The sequence below is a fragment of the Apodemus sylvaticus genome, chromosome 15, assembly GCF_947179515.1.
Source record: "Apodemus sylvaticus chromosome 15, mApoSyl1.1, whole genome shotgun sequence".
Taxonomy (NCBI): Eukaryota; Metazoa; Chordata; class Mammalia; order Rodentia; family Muridae; genus Apodemus; species Apodemus sylvaticus.
In genome coordinates this window covers 16,791,907-16,811,947 of record NC_067486.1, presented here as the reverse complement: position 1 = coordinate 16,811,947, position 20,041 = coordinate 16,791,907, and the positions used below count along the sequence as shown (strand labels likewise).

At 34.3% G+C, this 20,041-nt stretch overlaps 1 protein-coding gene across 1 annotated transcript in view; it reads left to right on the top strand.

Moving 5' to 3' along the window:
• Positions 1–16,935, top strand: part of Ncam2 (neural cell adhesion molecule 2) — a 185,616-nt gene extending 168,681 nt beyond the window's left edge. Inside the window, exons 16-18 of the mRNA XM_052159101.1 lie at positions 6,659–6,863; positions 13,396–13,515; positions 16,824–16,935. Coding sequence (XP_052015061.1) covers positions 6,659–6,863; positions 13,396–13,515; positions 16,824–16,935 — 437 coding nt within the window. The remainder of the gene's footprint in view (positions 1–6,658; positions 6,864–13,395; positions 13,516–16,823) is intronic.
• The last annotated feature ends 3,106 nt before the right edge of the window (positions 16,936–20,041 follow it).

Sequence of the window (20,041 nt, the reverse complement as noted above, 5' to 3'; positions counted from 1 at the left end):
TACAAATAACTCTTAAAGAAGATATATTTTAATAATTTTATGGCATAACTTATAAAACTCTTAGAGTACTTAAAACCATTGTATACTTTATAATATTGTTATATACTGCATGCTCAAACAGTTGATGTTTATTGACTATATTTTTTAACAGAATGTTATAAATCTCCCATTAATTTATATTCCTCACCCAGAATTCCTCTAAATCACACCTAAATTGATTTAAGTTGGATATGATAAGGAAAGCTGGCATATTCTCTGCTCTTCAATAGACAATGAAATGCACGGAATATGCACATCATGCTTATATTTGCAACATCTTCTGTTACATAAAACAGAGATATGTGTGTGTGTGTATACATATATTTGTCAATAGCAATATTATCTGGATTATCAATTAATATTTAGAAGTTTGTTGCTCTAGCTTGATTAGTCAACAATATATACTCAGGAATTACAAAGACCTATCTGTAATATGAGAATGAAGTCTATTTGCTATAGAATAGCATAATGAAAACCAACAGGGTTTTGAATACCTTCTCTATTTTCTGTATTTTTAACCTACTTTCTTACAACACTGAGAAACTTCTTTGATGAAAATAGTAATGAATGTCTAAATTAAGACTTAGAGTTTGTTCTCTATGCCATTATCAAAGCTTGTCAAGTTCTAAAAGAATTTTTAATAAACCCATGGCAAAATAAATGTACACAAAGGAAATGAAGTTGAATAAATTACTAAATAATGAGGCAAAAAGTAAGGCTACATTGAATCTATTAGCACAATGTTTTAAAGCTAGTATACATACTGTCATGTATAATAAACTTTATGTCAAGATAATTCAGTGTTTCAGTAATGGATGTCTTGTATAATAGAAATATGTGACGTGTATAAAACAAATTGAATTGAATTCCTTTTTTCTTCGCTCTGACCTTCGAATTTATTGAATGGCAAACACAATTATAGAATAACTTAGGGAGAATATTGGTTTGCTTGTTTAATTTCTAAGTTTCATAGAATTGTAGTGAAGTACATAGGAAATAGAACACAGAAACTGCCCATCACTTCTCTTGTTGATTTGTATAATAAACTATACGACAATATGCCAACTTCAAGTTTTATGTTTAAACTTTTTTAATCTTTTTATTTCTCACAAAATTTTATTTTTATTGAAATAGTGTAAAAAATCAGTAAACGCATAATCCACACATCAAATGAGGTACAAGAAGAATGGAGGAGTGGCCCCTTGTTCTGGAAAGACTCAATGAAGCAGTATAGGGCAAAACCAGAATGGGGAAGTGGGAAGGGGTGGGTGGGAGGATAGGGGGAGAGATGGGCGCTTATGGGACATTCGGGGGCTAGAAAAGGGGAAATCACTTGAAATGTATATCGAATAAAAAAAATCAGTAAACGCAAAGCTTATGACAGAAACATGCTATGCAATTTATATTCTTCCATTGAACCTAATTAATTATTAATTGGTTTTATTCAAATGTTACAGAACAATGCATAATAAATATTTTTATAAGAATATTATATAAACTAATACTGTAATCTACTTAATTCATACCATTTCGTGGTGAAATCCAATATAATGTTGGCTTCCTCAATCATTTAGGTTGCATTAAAAGGGTGTGTTTTGGTCTGGGAATCACTTCACAAACCACGTGAACAACAATCTCAGAGTTGGATGGTTTCTTAAAAGTATGCCCTAATACTTGTTAGACCAGGGACATATTCAGAATTGTCTGAATTATATCATCAAACACTTCTCCCAGCAGGCTTTTTATAGGGAAAAAAGAGGTTCAAATGTTTAAAAGGCAAGGAGGGTAGCAATATTACATTTTGGCTTACTAGATAAGTAATTATCAACTAATTTTAAGTTGATTGGTCCTAAGTGAGGTAAGGAGAATGGGGGACAGGTAGTGATCCTAGCAGTTTCAGAACATTTAAATAGAAGAGCAAGAGCCTTATAATCATAACTCTTGGCTTACTTGTAGCATTATACCATGTCAGCCTCAAAATACATAATGGTCTAATATGCAGGTGCAGGAAGCTCTTCCTGGTGGTCAGTTGTGACTCAACCCATAACAGTTCATATTGACCTTTGATTTACTGGGACCTACATAAACCTTTGTGGAATTTCTTTTTTGTTTTTCCACAGTTAAAAGACTTTGAATTTTTTTTTTACAAGATAAATGATTGTTTTTTTTATTCGATATATTTTTTATTTACATTTCAAATGATTTCCCCTTTTCTAGCTCCCCACTCCCCGAAAGTCCCGTAAGCCCCTTTCTCTACCCCTGTCCTCCCACCGACCCCTTCCCACATCCCCGTTCTGGTTTTGCCAAATACTGCTTCACTGAGTCTTTCCAGAACCAGGGGCCACTCCTCCTTTCTTCTTGTACCTCATTTGATGTGTGGATTATATTTTGGGCATTCCAGTTTTCTAGGTTAATATCCACTTATTAGTGAGTGCATACCATGATTCACCTTTTGAGTCAGGGTTACCTCACTTAGTATGATGTTCTCTAGCTCCATCCATTTGCCTAAGAATTTCATGAATTCATTGTTCCTAATGGCTGAATAGTACTCCATTGTGTAGATATACCACATTTTTTGCATCCACTCTTCTGTTGAGGGATACCTGGATTCTTTCCAGCATCTGGCAATTATAAATAGGGCTGCTATGAACATAGTAGAGCATGTATCCTTGTTACATGGTGGGGAATCCTCTGGGTATATGCCCAGGAGTGGTATAGCAGGATCTTCTGGAAGTGAGGTGCCCAGTTTTCGGAGGAACCGCCAGACTGATTTCCAGAATGGTTGTACCAATTTGCAACCCCACCAGCAGTGGAGGAGTGTTCCTCTTTCTCCACATCCTTACCAACACCTGCTGTCTCCTGAATTTTTAATCTTAGCTATTCTGACTGGTGTAAGGTGAAATCTCAGGGTTGTTTTGATTTGCATTTCCCTAATGACTAATGAAGTTGCGCATTTTTTAAGATGCTTCTCCGCCATCCGAAGTTCTTCAGGTGAGAATTCTTTGTTTAACTCTGTTTCCCATTTTTTAATAGGGTTGTTTGGTTTTCTGGAGTCTAATTTCTTGAGTTCTTTATATATATTGGATATTATCTGATGTAGGATTGGTGAAGATCTTTTCCCAATTTGTTGGTTGCCGATTTGTCCTCTTGATGGTGCCCTTTGCCTTACAGAAACTTTGTAATTTTATGAGGTCCCATTTGTCAATTCTTGATCTTAGAGCATACACTATTGGTGTGCTGTTCAGAAACTTTCTCCCTGTACTGATGTCCTCAAGGGTCTTCCCCAGTTTCTTTTCTAATAGCTTCAGAGTGCCTGGCTTTATGTGGAGGTCCTTGATCCATTTGGATTTGAGCTTAGTACAAGGAGACAAGGATGGATCAATTCTCCTTCTGCATGCTGACCTCCAGTTGAACCAGCACCATTTGTTGAAAAGGCTATCTTTTTTCCATTGGATGTTTTCAGCCTCTTTGTCGAGGATCAAGTGGCCATAGGTGTGTGGGTTCATTTCTGGATCTTCAATCCAGTTCCATTGATCCTCCTGCCTGTCACTGTACCAATACCATGCAGTTTTTAACACTATTGCTCTGTAGTATTGCTTGAGGTCAGGTATATTGATTCCCCCAGACTTTCTTTTGTTGCTGAGAATATTTTTAGCTATCCTGGGTTTTTTGTTATTCCAGATATGTGGAATTTCTTAAGACTAGCAAACCTCAAACAGAATAGTCAGAACCTATAGAACAAAACAGGCTATGTGGTCAACATGTCCTTGCTCCCAGCCCAGTCATTTCTCTGTGTAAATGACTGGAAAGCATGTTACAGAAACATTATAAAATGGCTAGTATACATGGACTAAAATAACTACATATATGCTGGGAATGGGGTTGGGAGGCTGAAGTCCATAACATATCTTTAATCTATAATTCTAACATTTTGTTGTTAAGGTAAGTGATGTATTTGGACCTAAATTTTCCCTTGGTGAATGCATGTCTGAAAAAATGATATTCCAATGCAATAGAATTTTTAATGAAATGATAATATATCACTACAAAATTATTAAAATGATAATATTAATTTCAAATAACTGAATTGATGACAATTTTGTTCCATTCCAATTTATTAAACAATTAAATTACTGTTAACTTATAAAAGAAATTTGTTCATGACCTTGAAATCATAGTAATCTTCAAATTACAATACTACCATACAAATGTATATGAATGTTTGTGCCTACATTGAAAATACAAAGTATAAGATGGGCAGTGGTGGCCCATGCCTTTAATCCCTGCACTTGGGAAGCAGAGGCAGGTGGATTTCTGAGTTCTAGCCCAGCCTGGTCTACAGAGTGAGTTCCAGAACAGCAAGGGCTATACCGAGAAACCCTGTCTCGAAAAATACAAACAAAAAAAGAGAAAGAAAATACAAATTATAAATAAATAAAATCACTGCATCAAAGTAAATTGGGGCCGGACAGTGGTGGTGCACGCCTTTAATCCCAGTACTTTGGAGACAGAGGCAGGCGGATTTCTGAGTTCGAGGCCAGCCTGGTCTACAGAGTGAGCTCCAGGACAGCCAGGGCTACACAGCGAAACCCTGTCTCAAAAAAAAAAAAAAAAAAAAAAAAGAAAGAAAGAAAGAAAGAAAGAAAGAAAGAAAGAAAGAAAGAAAGAAAGAAAGAAAGAAAGAAAGAAAGAAAGAAAAGAAAATTGGTAGCCTGGAGACAAATGAAGATTTATTCTTTATAGTTAACTATTATACAACCTTAAAAATATGAAACAATCTTGTATAATATGAAAAATGTAAATATTTACTGTATTGTTTAGTCATTACTGGAAGTTTTAGAATCATATACAAATGTATTAATAAAATCTAACCAGGCTTCCTCAGTAGTTTTGTATACTTATTTTTAAAGAGTAAGTAAATTATTTAGTAAGAGATTTCATCTTGCCTTTGGTTTATAATGAGTAGAGATCCAATAGTAACTTAGCTTTGGTATTAACCACAAATAATGTGTTTTTAGCATTTATTTAAAGTATGTTATGGCAAAAAAGACAATAAAAGCTAACTGTGAAAACCTTATTAAAGGATTTTTAATATATTACCATATTCACAGAAATCTTTCCAAATTCCTTTCTGCTGTTTCCTAGTAGTTATTTGCATAACTGCCTTCATTTAAATAAGGAGGCATCCTAGGCTTGGGAAAAATGAGAAACTTAAAAGTATGTGATACAATAGTGTTCAGAACAAGGATTTTCTGACTTCTGATCCTGCAGATTGCAGTCTGAATCTATAATAATTTATCCTTAGAACAGGAATATGTGAGCTTCTGCCATTCAGCTGGTGCAGTAACTTTTATCTGTAGAATTTATTGCCACATACTTTGCTTAGCTATGAGAAGAATTTAAATGAGATGTGATGTGTTATCTCAAATGAACTTCTTCTACTCATCTTTATAGAAATTTGGTTTTTGGATCACTTAAAGCAATTCAAAGAGGTTACATAGGATTTTAAAAATAAAACTTCAACTTTATGCTTAATCTATGCTATATTAAAGAAGCACCTATAACATTCATTTTTTTGCCTCATAGTAACTATCGAAAAATATTCAATTTTTGTTTGTGGTAATAATATGCTCTTATGCATAAAAAGATGTATAATTTTATGATGTAATATAAACCTATTGGACTATTTTAATATACATAATTAGAAATATGTATGAGTCAAACATTTCATTCCTGTAGATAGTACAATATGCAATTTACTTTCCATGGGACTGAGTTTTCTCCTTACACTACTGTGATTGTATAATTTTTTCATATTTCACTACACATATAGGTCAGAGGTTTATTTCCATTACTATCTGCACCTCAATATTCCCCATATTCCCTCCTCCTCTCAATCACACCTCTTCATAGGCAGAGTATTCATGGCACTTGGTACTAACCACAAATCATTGCCAAGAAAAAGGGGTCTATTTCACAATTTTATTTTTATAAAATAACAAATAAAAACTCTTAAAAATCACACATGTATAATGTCTCCAACATGTTAAAATATTACCTGAAAAAAACATAAGCAAGCACCTTTTCTGAAGTGATGATTTCAAAACTATTCATAGTAGGTATTTAAAAGTGTGTCTCTGTGAAAGCAGAGTTCTTGGAGTCAACCAATTAAACTTTTAGTTCAAATGCCAAGTAGTATCATATTGAACACTTAATTGAACAGTTACATAACCCTTCTCTAATAGAACTAATATAGTTTTCTTTTAACAGTGGTATTGACTATGACTGACTTTCAGGTAAAATATAGTTCAGGATATGATAATATTTATTTTCTTCCCTACAGTGAATTGGGAACTATATTCAAAACAAGTTACTATTGTCTTTCTAAAGAAAGTTTGAAAAATAATTAATTTTTTAACATATTCTTCCTTAAAATATCGTTTGGTAGTCTGAGAATGAGTCCCATCAATGAAAGGATTAAGTTGCCATTCACTACTCCATATTTTCTTTATGTGTATTTGACTGTATGCTTTACTAGAAATTACTTTAAAATACTTCTTTATATTTTGATATTTTGTGATGTGGAGATTTTATGGAGTTTCTTCTTTTCTTTTTTAAGACACACTTTTTAATGGCCTTGGCCTAGGAGCCATCATTGGCCTTGGAGTTGCTGCCCTTTTGCTAATCCTTGTGGTAACAGATGTCAGCTGCTTCTTCATTCGACAATGTGGATTACTAATGTGTATCACCAGGAGAATGTGTGGGAAAAAGAGTGGCTCCAGTGGAAAAAGTAAAGAACTAGAAGAAGGAAAAGCAGCTTACCTGTAAGTACAAGACACCAGCACTGCCTTTCATGAATGGAGCACAAACACTACTTTCATCCATTGTTTAGGGCTGTCTTTTAAGTCACATCAGGTGTTTAACTATAATGCACTGCAAATATTATTGTTAGTGCTTGCCTTCAATCTCTACTATATACATATATATATATGTGCATGTATATGTGTGTGTACATGCATAATAGCTGGCTATCTTACAATGATTTTAATATTATGGGAGTAAGGAATTCAAAAAACAATTTTGTTCAAATTTCTCATCAATATAATATGTTTATTATTTAAGTTTTCTATTTTCCTCGTTTACTCTCAGAATGTAAATTAACTTTAATTTCTAAAAATATATATTGATTTTCCCTAATTTCTATATTATAAAAATGGATGAATCCACAATACACATTTTTTGTTTATTCCATTTAATATTTGTTTGTGAAATTTGTTGATATTATCAATACAGATATATCATAATCGTAAATCTTTATTCAATACTTAATTATGGAAATTTATCATAATTTCTTTTATCATTAAATCTTTTAGCTGATACTTTGGTAGTATTCAGTTTACTTCTGTGAAATCACAAATCACATATTTGGTTTTCTATTTAAATATGGATTTGATAGGATATTACCATGGAAAACATACTTCAGTAATTATATCAGTTCAAAACACTCAAAATGAGAGCCTTCTATTTTTATTTTCTGATATTTCATAAATTACATTGATTTATATTATCTTCTATTAGTCCTCATAATTATCTGGAATCTTTTGAATGTTAAATGTCATGAAGTGACATACAAATTTAGATTTAACGTACTAAAGTTTTATAATTTTATTTTTGATTCTGTTTTGAAAGACTACATAACAGTTCATCAATAAGCTTTCTATAACACACACAAAACTGCTCTATTTCTGTTTATTATTTAAACTTTCTATGTCCTTGTCCTTGGGATGCTGATTCTTCTCAGTAGTTTCACTTTTAAATTAGGTTTACACAGCAGTATTGCTGAGTGAAACTGACACATGTTGTTTACCAATAGTGTGGTGGTTTGAATATTCTTGGCCCAGGGAGTAGCACTATAGTGAGGTGTAGGCTTGGTGGAGTAGATGTGTTCTTTTTTGGGGATGTGTATCACTGTGGGGTTTGGCCTTGTGACTACCCCACCTAGCTGCGAGTGATTTTTCTCCTGGCTGCAGTTGTATCAAAATGCAGAACTTTTGTTCCTTCTTCAGCACCAATTCTGCCTGGACACTACCATGCTCTGTGCCATGCTGTCAATGGAATGAACCTCTGATGCTGTCAGCCAGTCCCAAATAAATGTTGGCCTTTATAAGAGTTCCCTTGGTCATGGTGTCTCTTCACAACAATGGAAACCCTAACTAAGACAGAAGTTGCTGCCAAGGACTGGGGTATTACTGTGAAAGTCCTGAGTATTCTTTTGTTCAGAGGAATGTGGACTCTGTAAAGGATTGCAATGGTTTAAATGGGGCTTAACAGGCCATATAGGTAGAAGCATGAAAGGCAGTACTGTTGAGTGTATTTTGAATGATGAGGACCTACCTCAAGTGGTTTCAAAGGAGAAGAATTTTACAAGTGGCCTGCAGGCAGTTTTTGCTTTATTTTGTGAAGAATAGGGATAATTTTTTACCTTGAATGAAGACTCTACCAGAGGACACTCATGAAGATTATTTAATTAACTGTACCAAACTTAGTAAAAATAATACAAAATTATGGTTCAAGTAAAGTCTTAGTTAGGGTTTCTATTCCTGCCCAAAACATCATGAACAAGAAGCAAGTTGGGGAGGAAAGGGTTTATTCAGCTTACACTTCTACACTGCTGCTCAGAACCAAATGAAGTCAGGACTCAAATTCAAGCAGGTCAGGAAGAAGGAGCTGATGCAGAGCCCATAGAGGGATGTTACTTACTGCCTTCTTCCCCCTGGCTTGCTCAGGTTATGGAATCCAAGACTCCTAGCCCAGGGATGGCACCACCCACTAATTGAGAAGATGCCTTATATCTGGATCTCATGAAGGCATTTCCTCAACTGAAGCTCCATTCTCTGTGATAATTTCAGCCTGGGTCAAGTTGACACACAAACCCAGTCAGTACAATTGACCCCTTGTCAATTTGATACACAAACACACCACCATTAGAACTCAACCCTTACTTTCTTATTCATTCCCAAGATCTAAATAACTTTAAAAGTCCTACAATCATTGCAAATTCTTACATATTAAAATTGCAATCCAATTTTTTTTTTTACAATTGAAAGTCTCTTAGAAAACACTTCCCAGAAAATTTCCCCTCGGTTATGCTTGTCTTTTCTTAATCTGCTAATTTCTTAGCTCCAGCTAACCAGTATCAATAGTTCCAGTAATTCAAAGGAAGCACTTTTAGTAGTTCTGGTATCTTGTTAACCACAGCTGATTCTTCAGCCCCAGCTTACCAAACCCATAGAATCTTCACAATCAAAACAGCAACAGCCCTGGTAAGGGTATTTGTTTTCCCTCTGAAATTTCACAAGCCAGGCCTCCATCTTCTGCCCTGTTCTCAATATTAATTTCCAAGCTCCTACAGAACATTCCATAGAGCTCTTAACATCCTAATCAAACCTAGCTCAGAGTTCCAAAATCCTTCCACAGTCCTTCCCTAAACATGGTCAGGTTGCCACAGGAATACCCCACTATGCTGGTACCAATTTGTCTTAGTCAGGGTTTCTATTCCTGCCAAAAACACCATGACCAAGAAGCAAACTGGGGAGGAAAGTATTTATTCAGCTTATACTTCCCCACTGTTGTTCAGAACCAAACAAAGTCAGAACTGGAACTCAAGCAGATTAGGAAGCAGGAGCTGATGCAGACACCATGGAGGGATGTTATTTATTGGCTTGTTTCCCCTGACTTACTAAGCTTGCTCTCTTATAGAACCCAAGTTTACAAGTTCAGGGATGGCACCACGCACAAGAAGCCCTCTCTTCCTGATAACTAATTGAGAAAATGCCTTATAGCTGGATGTCATGCAGGCATTTTCTCAACTGGAGCATCTTTCTCTGTGATAACTCCAGCTTGTGTGAAGTTGACACACAAAACGAATATGTACAAGTAATAAAATGGTAACAGAAAGAACAATGGAGCTAAATCATATGCTCATGGTGATAAGCATATTAAGGTCGTGGTGACTTTGGGGCAAGATCCCACCGAGCCAAGCTTATTGTTTTTTTGCCTGCCATTGAACAAAGAATACCTATATCATGGTAGGTGTTATTATTACTTAGTTTTAATTTGGAATTTTATCTAGAATGAACTTCCATTCAGATATGAAGGACAATGGCTTTGATCTGGATTTTGAGAAATAGTGGCCATGAAAAGATTAGGTCAAAGCATGATAGTACATGCCTTTGTTTCCTGGAGACAGAGGCAAGTGGATATCTGAGTTCAAGGCCAGCCTGACATAGAGAAAGCTACAAATAAGACAAGCTTTGATATAAGCATGGTAATGCATGCCTATAATCCCTAGATTCAGAGCCCTGAAGATCTTTGAAGTCAACATCAGTCTATACAAGATCCTGGATGGCCCAACTTAGGTAGTGAAAGAACTGGAAAAGAGAAAGCTGGTGATAAGGCAATAGAACAAAGGGACCATGTTCTAGCTCCAGGAAGCAGCAGTACTTGGCAGCTTTGGCTACATTGCTCTGTGTTTAGAGTCAAGAGTAGAAAGGACTACAGAGACAATTGATGCTGCAACTAACAGCATAAGTGACTAACAGTCACTTATATGTGACTAAGAAGAAACCAGCATCAGTGAAGTGAAATCTTCTGGGAAGTGCTTTCTTTGAGCACAAAGAAGCTGTGTTCCAGAGATAAAGAAGGTTGTGCCTCATGCTGCAACTAGATTTGGTAATGTGTAAGAACCACTAATGTGGTACTGATATTGAAGGAAATAAGGGATCATGTAGTGTAGCTGAGGCCTGGCACTGGAAAGGCTATTGGTGAAGGTGCAGTTACACTTGCATGTGATTGCCCATGACTAAAGGGGTCATGCAAAGAAGTTGAGGCCTGGCATCATGAAGAAAGCCTATGAGAAGATATTTGTAAAACATAGTTACAGCAGGACACTTAAGCTAATTGGAGATGCCAGTACCATGAGATAATTCCTGAGAACAGCAGCAGCAATGGCTTGGAATCAACCAGGGCCTAGAGTGCTACAGAGGACAGGTCTGGAGAAGTGATCCAAGCCTTTTGGAGGAACCCAGAAAATCACAATGCATCCCACACTGGAAGAAGAAACTGTAAAGCTGAAGTTGTCTTGAATAAGTCAAGATACTAGAGATGTTGGAGCTGTGGGATAGCTGCAGAGGAAAATAAATAATAGGGAGTGGTACCAGCATAGGAGTTAGAAGTTTGTTGCCATCAAAGATGAAATTTCTTGGAATGCTTTTATATCAGACATGGAAATAAACAAATTGGAGGTTGCCCAGCTTGTTTTTAGTCCTGCTGTGGTCAAATATTTTATCACTATGACATTTTGGAAAGGAATTATATATCATGTGATGTTGAAAGCATGTCATCTGCTTTCTGATGTTGATTTTATAGGGAATTGCAGTTAAGTAATTGGATGAATCTCAGAAGAAACTTTGAACTTTTAATATTGTTGAGACTTTTAGACTATGGGACTTCCAAAACTGGACTAATGTATTTTTCATTTTGATATTTTTCTGCTTCTCACTGAAGAACTGTTTTACCTCAAATGAACTATGGAAATCTATTCTAATCAGCTGTCTCCTTCTCATTCTCTCACTGCAACCTGGCACTAAACTGAATGGACACAATTCAACTGAACTGAGTGACTGAACTTAATAAATGAACTCGTGAACAAACTCAAGTAAACTGAACTGCACTGAAGCTGCTCTCTTTCTGTGATGTTCCTAAGTAGATTCTCTTTCCGGCCTGTTCTTTGGAGAATTGGGCATACCTTTTCTCTATCTAATTCATTCTGTCAAATCTTTGATTTGTCACTTTACCTGCACCTCAATTGGGCATCACTTTCAAATATGGCTGGCTCCTTTTACAAATTAAGTTTACCTTTATTGTTAGAAATTAAAGCTATGTACTAAGGGCATGTCTGTATTTAGCCAGATCACAGAGACCTAGGTCTTTGGATGTGATTTATTACCAGAGCAGCCATGTTGGTAAATTTAAACTCCTCTACATTTTTCTCCTTTTGATTTAAGTTAAAAATTATAGAGAGTTTAACTATTACAATAGAAACAATTATCAATCCTATACACTTAACAGTCTAAAAGTCCTTATGAATATCTGTTGATGTGATGACCCTTCATACATGCCATTCTGATCATTTGTCCTTCAGTAAATTTCCATTTAGGATCAATGTTTTCCAGTCTGTCAATCAGATGAATGATTTATCTTTTTTCAGCCAGTTTGTTGGGCTGTTATCATGCAGGTAGGAGGGGTATCATCCTCTACATTTCTATCATTCTTGATTCTGTGTCATAACTTCTTTCTGGCAAATCTGCCTGGGTCTATCTCAGAACTCTTTCTCCCTCCTGGATGTTTCATCTTCTCTTTCCTGTGTAATCTATAGGCCATAGACTTTTTAATTAACAGGTGATACATCCATTTCATACACAAGACATTTTCTTTACATTGCTTAGATCAGTTCATATTAATTTTGATTGAACCCATACTATTTCATCACCTATGAACATGTAGACAAACCACTTTTTTAACTAACATATTCTCTGATACCTCTTCTGATGTTAAAACATCTTTGAAATGTACAGGTTGATCTTAAAATGCAACATTTTTCTACAAGTTAGCATTTTTTAGATAATTTTGTTCTCCCTTTCTGTTTATCAAGATACAATTAGATCTTTATGAATCTACACACATAATACACACTTAGACCCTTGTATTTCATGCCAGAGAAGCAGGGAATTTGTGAGTTTGTAAAGTTTGTGATGTTCCTGAGTTCCACTGTTTCCAATGTTTTTATATATTATTCAAATTATTTTAAATATTTTATGCTTAAGATTTTTTAATTAGACAAGGAAATCTTCATACTATAAACTTTGGTTAATGAAATAGTTTACTTTTTAATACTTAGATTTTATTGGTTAAGTGACTTTTCAATATAATTTCCTTTGTATTCTCAAAATATTACCATCATCTGTAGTCTAAATTGGCTTCAAATCTACAATCTTCCTGACACTAGGGTGCTAGACTTACAAATGTTTGTTACCTTGCCTAACACCAAAACAAACAAAGAAAAATCCCCAAAATTACAATAATTATGATCAAAAGAGACTACATTGTTTTATTCTAGTTCCTTGGGAAAAAAATCTCAGAGGGATCAATTTAAAAGGAAAAATGTTCAATGTTTGATTTATTGGAAAGTGTCAAACATGAACATATGTGTTTGTGTTTGTATGTATGTGTGCTATGTGCATACATGAGTATATTTGACACATAGAAGAATTAAATACTTTTACATATTATTTTTAGGAAAGATGGCTCAAAAGAACCGATAGTGGAAATGAGAACAGAAGATGAAAGAATCACTAACCACGAAGATGGGAGTCCAGTAAATGAACCAAATGAAACCACACCACTAACAGAACCCGAGTATGTAGCCACACATGCTTGCTTTTGGGGATAACTAACAGTAAGGTGGTAAAGCATTTTAAGTAACTGTGATATCAATGATATCATTTTATTAAAGGAAATATTTTTTAATTATACTTCATTTGACTCTTAAAGTCCATTTTAAGATATTTCCCTTGAAATAGTGATTTCTTGCACTAACAGCGTCTCCCAGGTGACAGCTACAACAGGCATCTGTCAGCAAGCACTGCCATTGCATGACAAATACAGAGGGGAGCACTCTCAGACAACCAGTGAACTGAGCACAGGGTCCCCAGTACGGAGCTAGAAAAAGGACCCAAGGAGCTGAAGAGGTTTGCAGTGCTATAGGAGGAACAAAAATTTGGACAACCCAGTACCCCCAGAGCTCCCAGGGACTTAAGCACAAATCAAAGAGTACACATGGAGGGACCCATGACTCCAGATGCATATGCAGCAGAGGATGGCCTTGTTGGACATCAAAGGGAAGAGAAGCCCTTGGTCCTGAAAAGGCTCGATGCCCCAGTGTAGGGGAATGCCAGGACAGGGAAGTGGGAGTGGGTGGATTGGTGAGCAGGGGGAAGGGCGATCCGTTAGGGGGGTGTACCAGGAACGGGGACAACATTTGAAATGTAAATAAAGAATATATCTAATAAAAAAGAAATTGTGATTTCTTACATTTTAAAATATAACTAAATTTTACTAAAATAAATACGGGTCAGGAAATCCTTTGCAGCACTGAATATTGATATACATTGCAATATGCCTAGATTATTAGAGAAATTATTTTTTCATACTAACTTTAACATGTTCTTTGATAATTTCATAAACAAGTATTCTATATTCTAATTACTGTCCACACTCTCTCATCTCAGACCTATCTCGTCAATCTCCCTCCTCTCTGTACCTACTTTCCCTGCATCTATGGCTTTACTTTATTTTCTGATTGACCGAGTTTTTAACATATGAATTCTTTTGGCATGCATTTGTTTCTTCATTGGAGTTTGATGGCCTTATCAATGAGTGTACAGCAGAATATAATAAATGATTTTGCCCCATAATCCATCAGTACTTAATATTTCAGCAGGAGATCATATGACCTGTTAAAGGACGACAGACTCATGATAAGCTTAGGCCAGACAGCTATCTTTTCATCAAATCACATGACCAATAATAAAAATTGCCAAAAGAAAAAATTTCACAGAAATTCTATCTTTTTATTAATATTCATTTCGCTCCTCTTGTTTTATGTTCTATGTGTCTTTGAATAGTTGAAGTTGATATTAAGATCCTTTCAAGCATTAGTTCTCAATTACTGCTTATTGGCAGGATATAGAAAAGCTATAACTCTCTGAATTAACTAAGACTCATGGAAAGAAGGATTAAGACAGAGAGAAATGTTTTTCTAAGTGTAGAAACATTAATATTTAGTATGGAACCGTTTCTATTTAACCTAACAGCAATAATAAGTTCAACTCTGAGTCTTAACACCTTCTCAGCCATCATTTTTAAACCAAATTATATCACAGGTATGGATACCCTTACTGTGGAGCAGGCTTCAAATCTGGTAAGGAAGGCCTAAAATCCACTCTTGGGGTCATCCCACCTTGACTAGCAAGTTGGTGTTGTCACTCATAGGATTCACTGCCAGGCGAGGCCTTTAAACCCTTACTCTCTCTTCTTTTCCTCTTCTACAGCATTGAGTTCCTTTTCTTCTTACCAACTACACCACACCTCACTGATTTTCATAGTTGCTTTTAACATAATTGCTTGGATATTTGTGACAAAACACTTATTGTTCATATTCATAAATGTAATGTGAATTGCAAGTAAACTCAGTGAAACTAAATTAGCAATGTTAATTCTTTTACACAATGATAAAATTAAGCACAGATGTTGGTTGAAGTTGTATTTGTGAACATTTTAATATAATCATTTTTGTCAGGTTCCCAAAATAATCACATATAAGATGGAACACTGAATTACCGAATGTTACAATAGATGAAAAAATATAAAATCTCCATTCCATTTTGTCAATTTAAAATTTAATTACACTATCTCAATTTCAGAGACAAACAATGGATGTGAAGGGGTGGTTCAGTGTTTTAAGATCAGACGTTTCCCTTAGAGAGGACCCAGGTTCAGGTCCTAGCCATTACCCATGTGATTCCTCTCAACCTTCTACAAGTCTGGTTCCAGGAAACATTACACATTTTTCTGGCTTCTGTTAGCACCAGAGACACATGCAGTATACATGCATACATACAAGCAAACACTCATAGGCATAAAGGTATGCATCTGTTTTAAAAATCAATGTTTCATTGTCAAAATCAGAAACAACTTTCACAATGTATTTAATAGTGATATAAAAATATGAAGAAAAATAATCTGACAAAGGCCAAAAAACATTATAATAAACAATTTCCCAAATAACACTAATCTCCATCAATTTCCAAATAATAGTGATAACTCATGGATAACTTTTAATTGGATGCAGTGGTATGCTACCCACAAAATTGTTGTTCATTAGAGAATTATTAGAGATGATAAACAAAGTAGTGGACATAGATCAGAATTCAGACACCTAATAATTCAAAACAAATTTATTTTTAATTTATACCTAGTATCTTATCTAAGTTATCTCACAGTAAACAGTTAGGTTCGTCTAGATTAACAAATATTTTGTTTCACATTTCCTTTGTTTTACATTGCATTCTTAATGATAAATGCTAATTATTTTATTAAATATTAGATTATTCTTCAATAAATTATTTACATTCTTAAAAGGTCATTTCTTTTTTTCCTTTGGTTTCAAGACAGGGTTTCTCTGTGTTTCTCTGACTGTCCTGGAGCTCACTCTGTAGACCAGACTCACTTCGAACTCAGAAATTTGCCTGGCTCTGTCTCCCAAGTGCTGGGAATAAAGGAATGCGCCACCACTGCAAAGCAAATTTCATTCCTAAAAACATTCATAAAATAAACATTATACAAACTAAGGAGTTTGAATTTCAGAATATATTTTGGGTATATATAAATACATCAAAATAATGGGAAAAAAGGAGACCATGAATTTAAGAGAGAGTAAAGAAAATACATAAGAGACTCAGGAAGAAGGAATAGAAAGAGGAAATGTAGTTATATTATAATCTCAATGAATAAAATAAATATTAAAATAAGTTTGTGTCTTTTTCTCTGTAGTAAGTAAAGCAGGTTGTATCAACAATGTTTTTTTTTGAAATGGTAAGAAATAGGTTTTAAATTACACAGCTAGAAAATGAGTTTGAGTTTTCTATCTCTCTGCTTATTTCCAGAAAATTGCCTTTAAAAGAAGAAAATGGAAAAGAGGTTTTAAATGCAGAAACTATAGAAATTAAAGTGTCTAATGACATCATCCAGTCTAAAGAAGATGACATCAAGGCATAACCACAAGTTTCAGCACCTCGGTCAGCACCACAAGAAGCATTTGGATTGCAGTGACACTATGACCAAAACTATTCCATTGACCTTAATTTCATGGGAAAAGTCTAGCTTGGAATAGCTTGTACACATATACATACGACCAACTCCTCCTGCCACAGTTTATTTCCTTCTGTTATTGTGGTTGTTGTTGTTTATTTTGTTAAGAATTCGGTATAAAGACTTGATTGGCACCAATTTTGGGATTTCGATTCTATAATTGAAGTACTGCAATTTATTAGATGGCTAAAGTGTTTCTTTGGTTTTTGTTTTTCAGTTTTTTTTGTTTTTTTCTTGGTCTAATGTAACACAAACAAGTATATTTCTTTCTAAAATATTAGGTTGTAAGGGAAGGCAAAGCAAAATAGTTGTGAGCTAAATGTTTTGGACGTGTATGAGAAAGCCCTGCATGTTTATGAATCTTATCTTGGGCAAACACACTATTGTGAGGGCTTTCAGACTAAGATGAAGGCACATAATAAAAGGTATGCTTTTTATCAGGGGAATTTCAGGGAACCCAGGCTTGAAAGGGTCAGCCAGTTTATCTTTTGCAGATATTAGAAATTGAAAAATGGTTGGAGAACTCTTTTCACCTTTTGACCACACTGCATTTTAGACATTGATCTTAGGTACACTGATACCAGGACAAAATTGTTACACATTTGAAAGAAGATTAGTTGTGTGTAAAATTAGATTAGAAAGATTCCTAAATCTCTTTTCACATATACCATATTCACTCACAATGGATTACACAAAAAGTAAATGTATTACAAGTAAAAATGTTAGTGATTTTTGCCCTCAGCTTCAAATAAAGTGAATTTAAATGGGAAAATATCAATATGCTGTCTTGATATATTTATAAATACATGATTATTTTTATTTATAAAATAATTTATCAAAAATAAGGTTGTTTTCAAGTACTTCAACTCATATTAGATATATTTTGATGTATAGTTTTAGATGATCATTAATATTACGTGTCGCTCATTAGATAAAAGTGGCTACTGCACTATAAAAGTATGTGCTAAACAGATTTAATTTTGCATACAAATGTACCAGAAGAAAACCTGAACAATTGAAATGTCACTAATATTTCATTTAAAACATTGCATTATAAAATCCGTTTAAAACCTACTTTAAGATTTTTGATAAACAGCTACAGTTGAAGCAATCGTTTAAATAGTCAACATAAACTTTCTAATATTATGTGTTAAGTATTATACAAGAATATATTAGTTACTAACTTACAAGCTATGCAAACTCCCTGAGGTCAAAGTCTGAATTTTGATTTAACTTATGAGAAACAGAAACACACATTTGTTACTCTCAACATATATATGTTGGGAGCAGGGTTTTGATGATTTCTTAAGTCAGAGGCTAGAAAGTTTCTAAAGACTCCCTCCTCCTCACAACTTTGGTATTTGGGTATCAAGTAAATAGTTCCAATATTAATACAATTGTAATTAATTATTGAAGAAATATTTTTTAACAATGTAGATGGACCCACTCTTACACCATCTCTCTTCATAAGTACTGTTGTGAAAGTATAATAAAATATTGATGCTGTTCTGAAATACTTTTATTTATAAAGTGTTTGTTTATCATCCAAAGAGAGCCCCCATGGATGCTGTTCCTCACATGTTGGTTATCAACTAGACTGAGGGTTTCCAACTGCATGCTAAGGCACCACTGTACCCACAGTGCTTTGCTGTAAATTCAGAATTAATACAGGGACCTCTCCTTGCTGCTTATCCTGACATATTCTGAAGAGAGAGGAAGAGAGAACACACACACACACACACACACACACACAGACACACAAATCTGTGCCTATTTAAGAATCTGAACAGTTGTCTAAACCAGTTTAACCCTTTTGACCAATGTGATTATTAACCATGATCTTGACAGATTTGGCTGGGGTGGTTAGCTTATGTTTGTCTGGTTATCTGGGTTCCTTTGTAGAATGTACTTCATTATGCTTGTTTTGTTTTGTACCAAATGTGCTAAAACTAGTCGAAATACTTGAATTTGTTTGTTTGTGTAAAGTGAACAGGCTTAGTGGTGTCTATGAAGCAATAGCCATGAATACTGATTTTTTCCCTGGATAGAACCACATGGGTTTAAACTAATGATGTTAAAATAATTTGTATGACTGATAAAGCGATTTCGCATGTTTAGAATTGTCATGTTTGTGCTATACCACAAGAACAGAGAAATCAGAAGAAAAACATTTTTTTGTTTTCTCAATTTGAAACTTTAATTTTATCATATCTTCAGATTTTCTATGTAAAGAAATGAAATTAAATTTATATATATATATAAGTAGAGTGTTCAATTTCTTGTCCATCTTATGGAGCCATTAGGTAACTTTGGATAGATTCTACACATGGTATCAATTGTCTAGGAGATGCTGAACCAATATTGTCATGGAAATTGATGCTCCAGAGAAACAGTATATTGATGTAGAAAACATTTTAAAATTTCAAAGAAATTCTCCTAATTACACAATGTGTAAAGTCTCCAAAAGAGAAATATCTTATTGAAAGTTCTCAACTCATGACTAATCCTGAAAGTATCTATTGCTTATTTTTAATCCTGTTTTCGTCTAAACAAATTCATGTACCTTTAACTAACTGAGAGTTATTTATGTATTGTGATAAAATAACCACTGGACAAAATTCAAGTAATGTTAAGTTAATCTATACTTTGCACGAAATGAAACAAAGAGGCAAATAAATGGAAGGACAGGAACAGTTAAAAAATGACAATCTCTATTTGACATCCTATGAGACAAAATTTTAATATTTGAATTAATTCATATTTTATTTTTAAAGTTGGCAGAAATGAGTGTATAAAAGTTTTTATAATGATTTAAAATGAATTAATAATGGTAATTTCAGTAGGTTAATTTATTATTTTGTGGATTAAAAGCATTACTGTTCTATTTATATTAATAATCTCTAACATTAACAGTCTTTAAAACATTTATTTTTAATAGTAATACATAAACCAACATTTTCAAAGGGTTTTGAACCAAGAGATGTCCTATGAATCTTAGTCTTTGAGGTAAGAA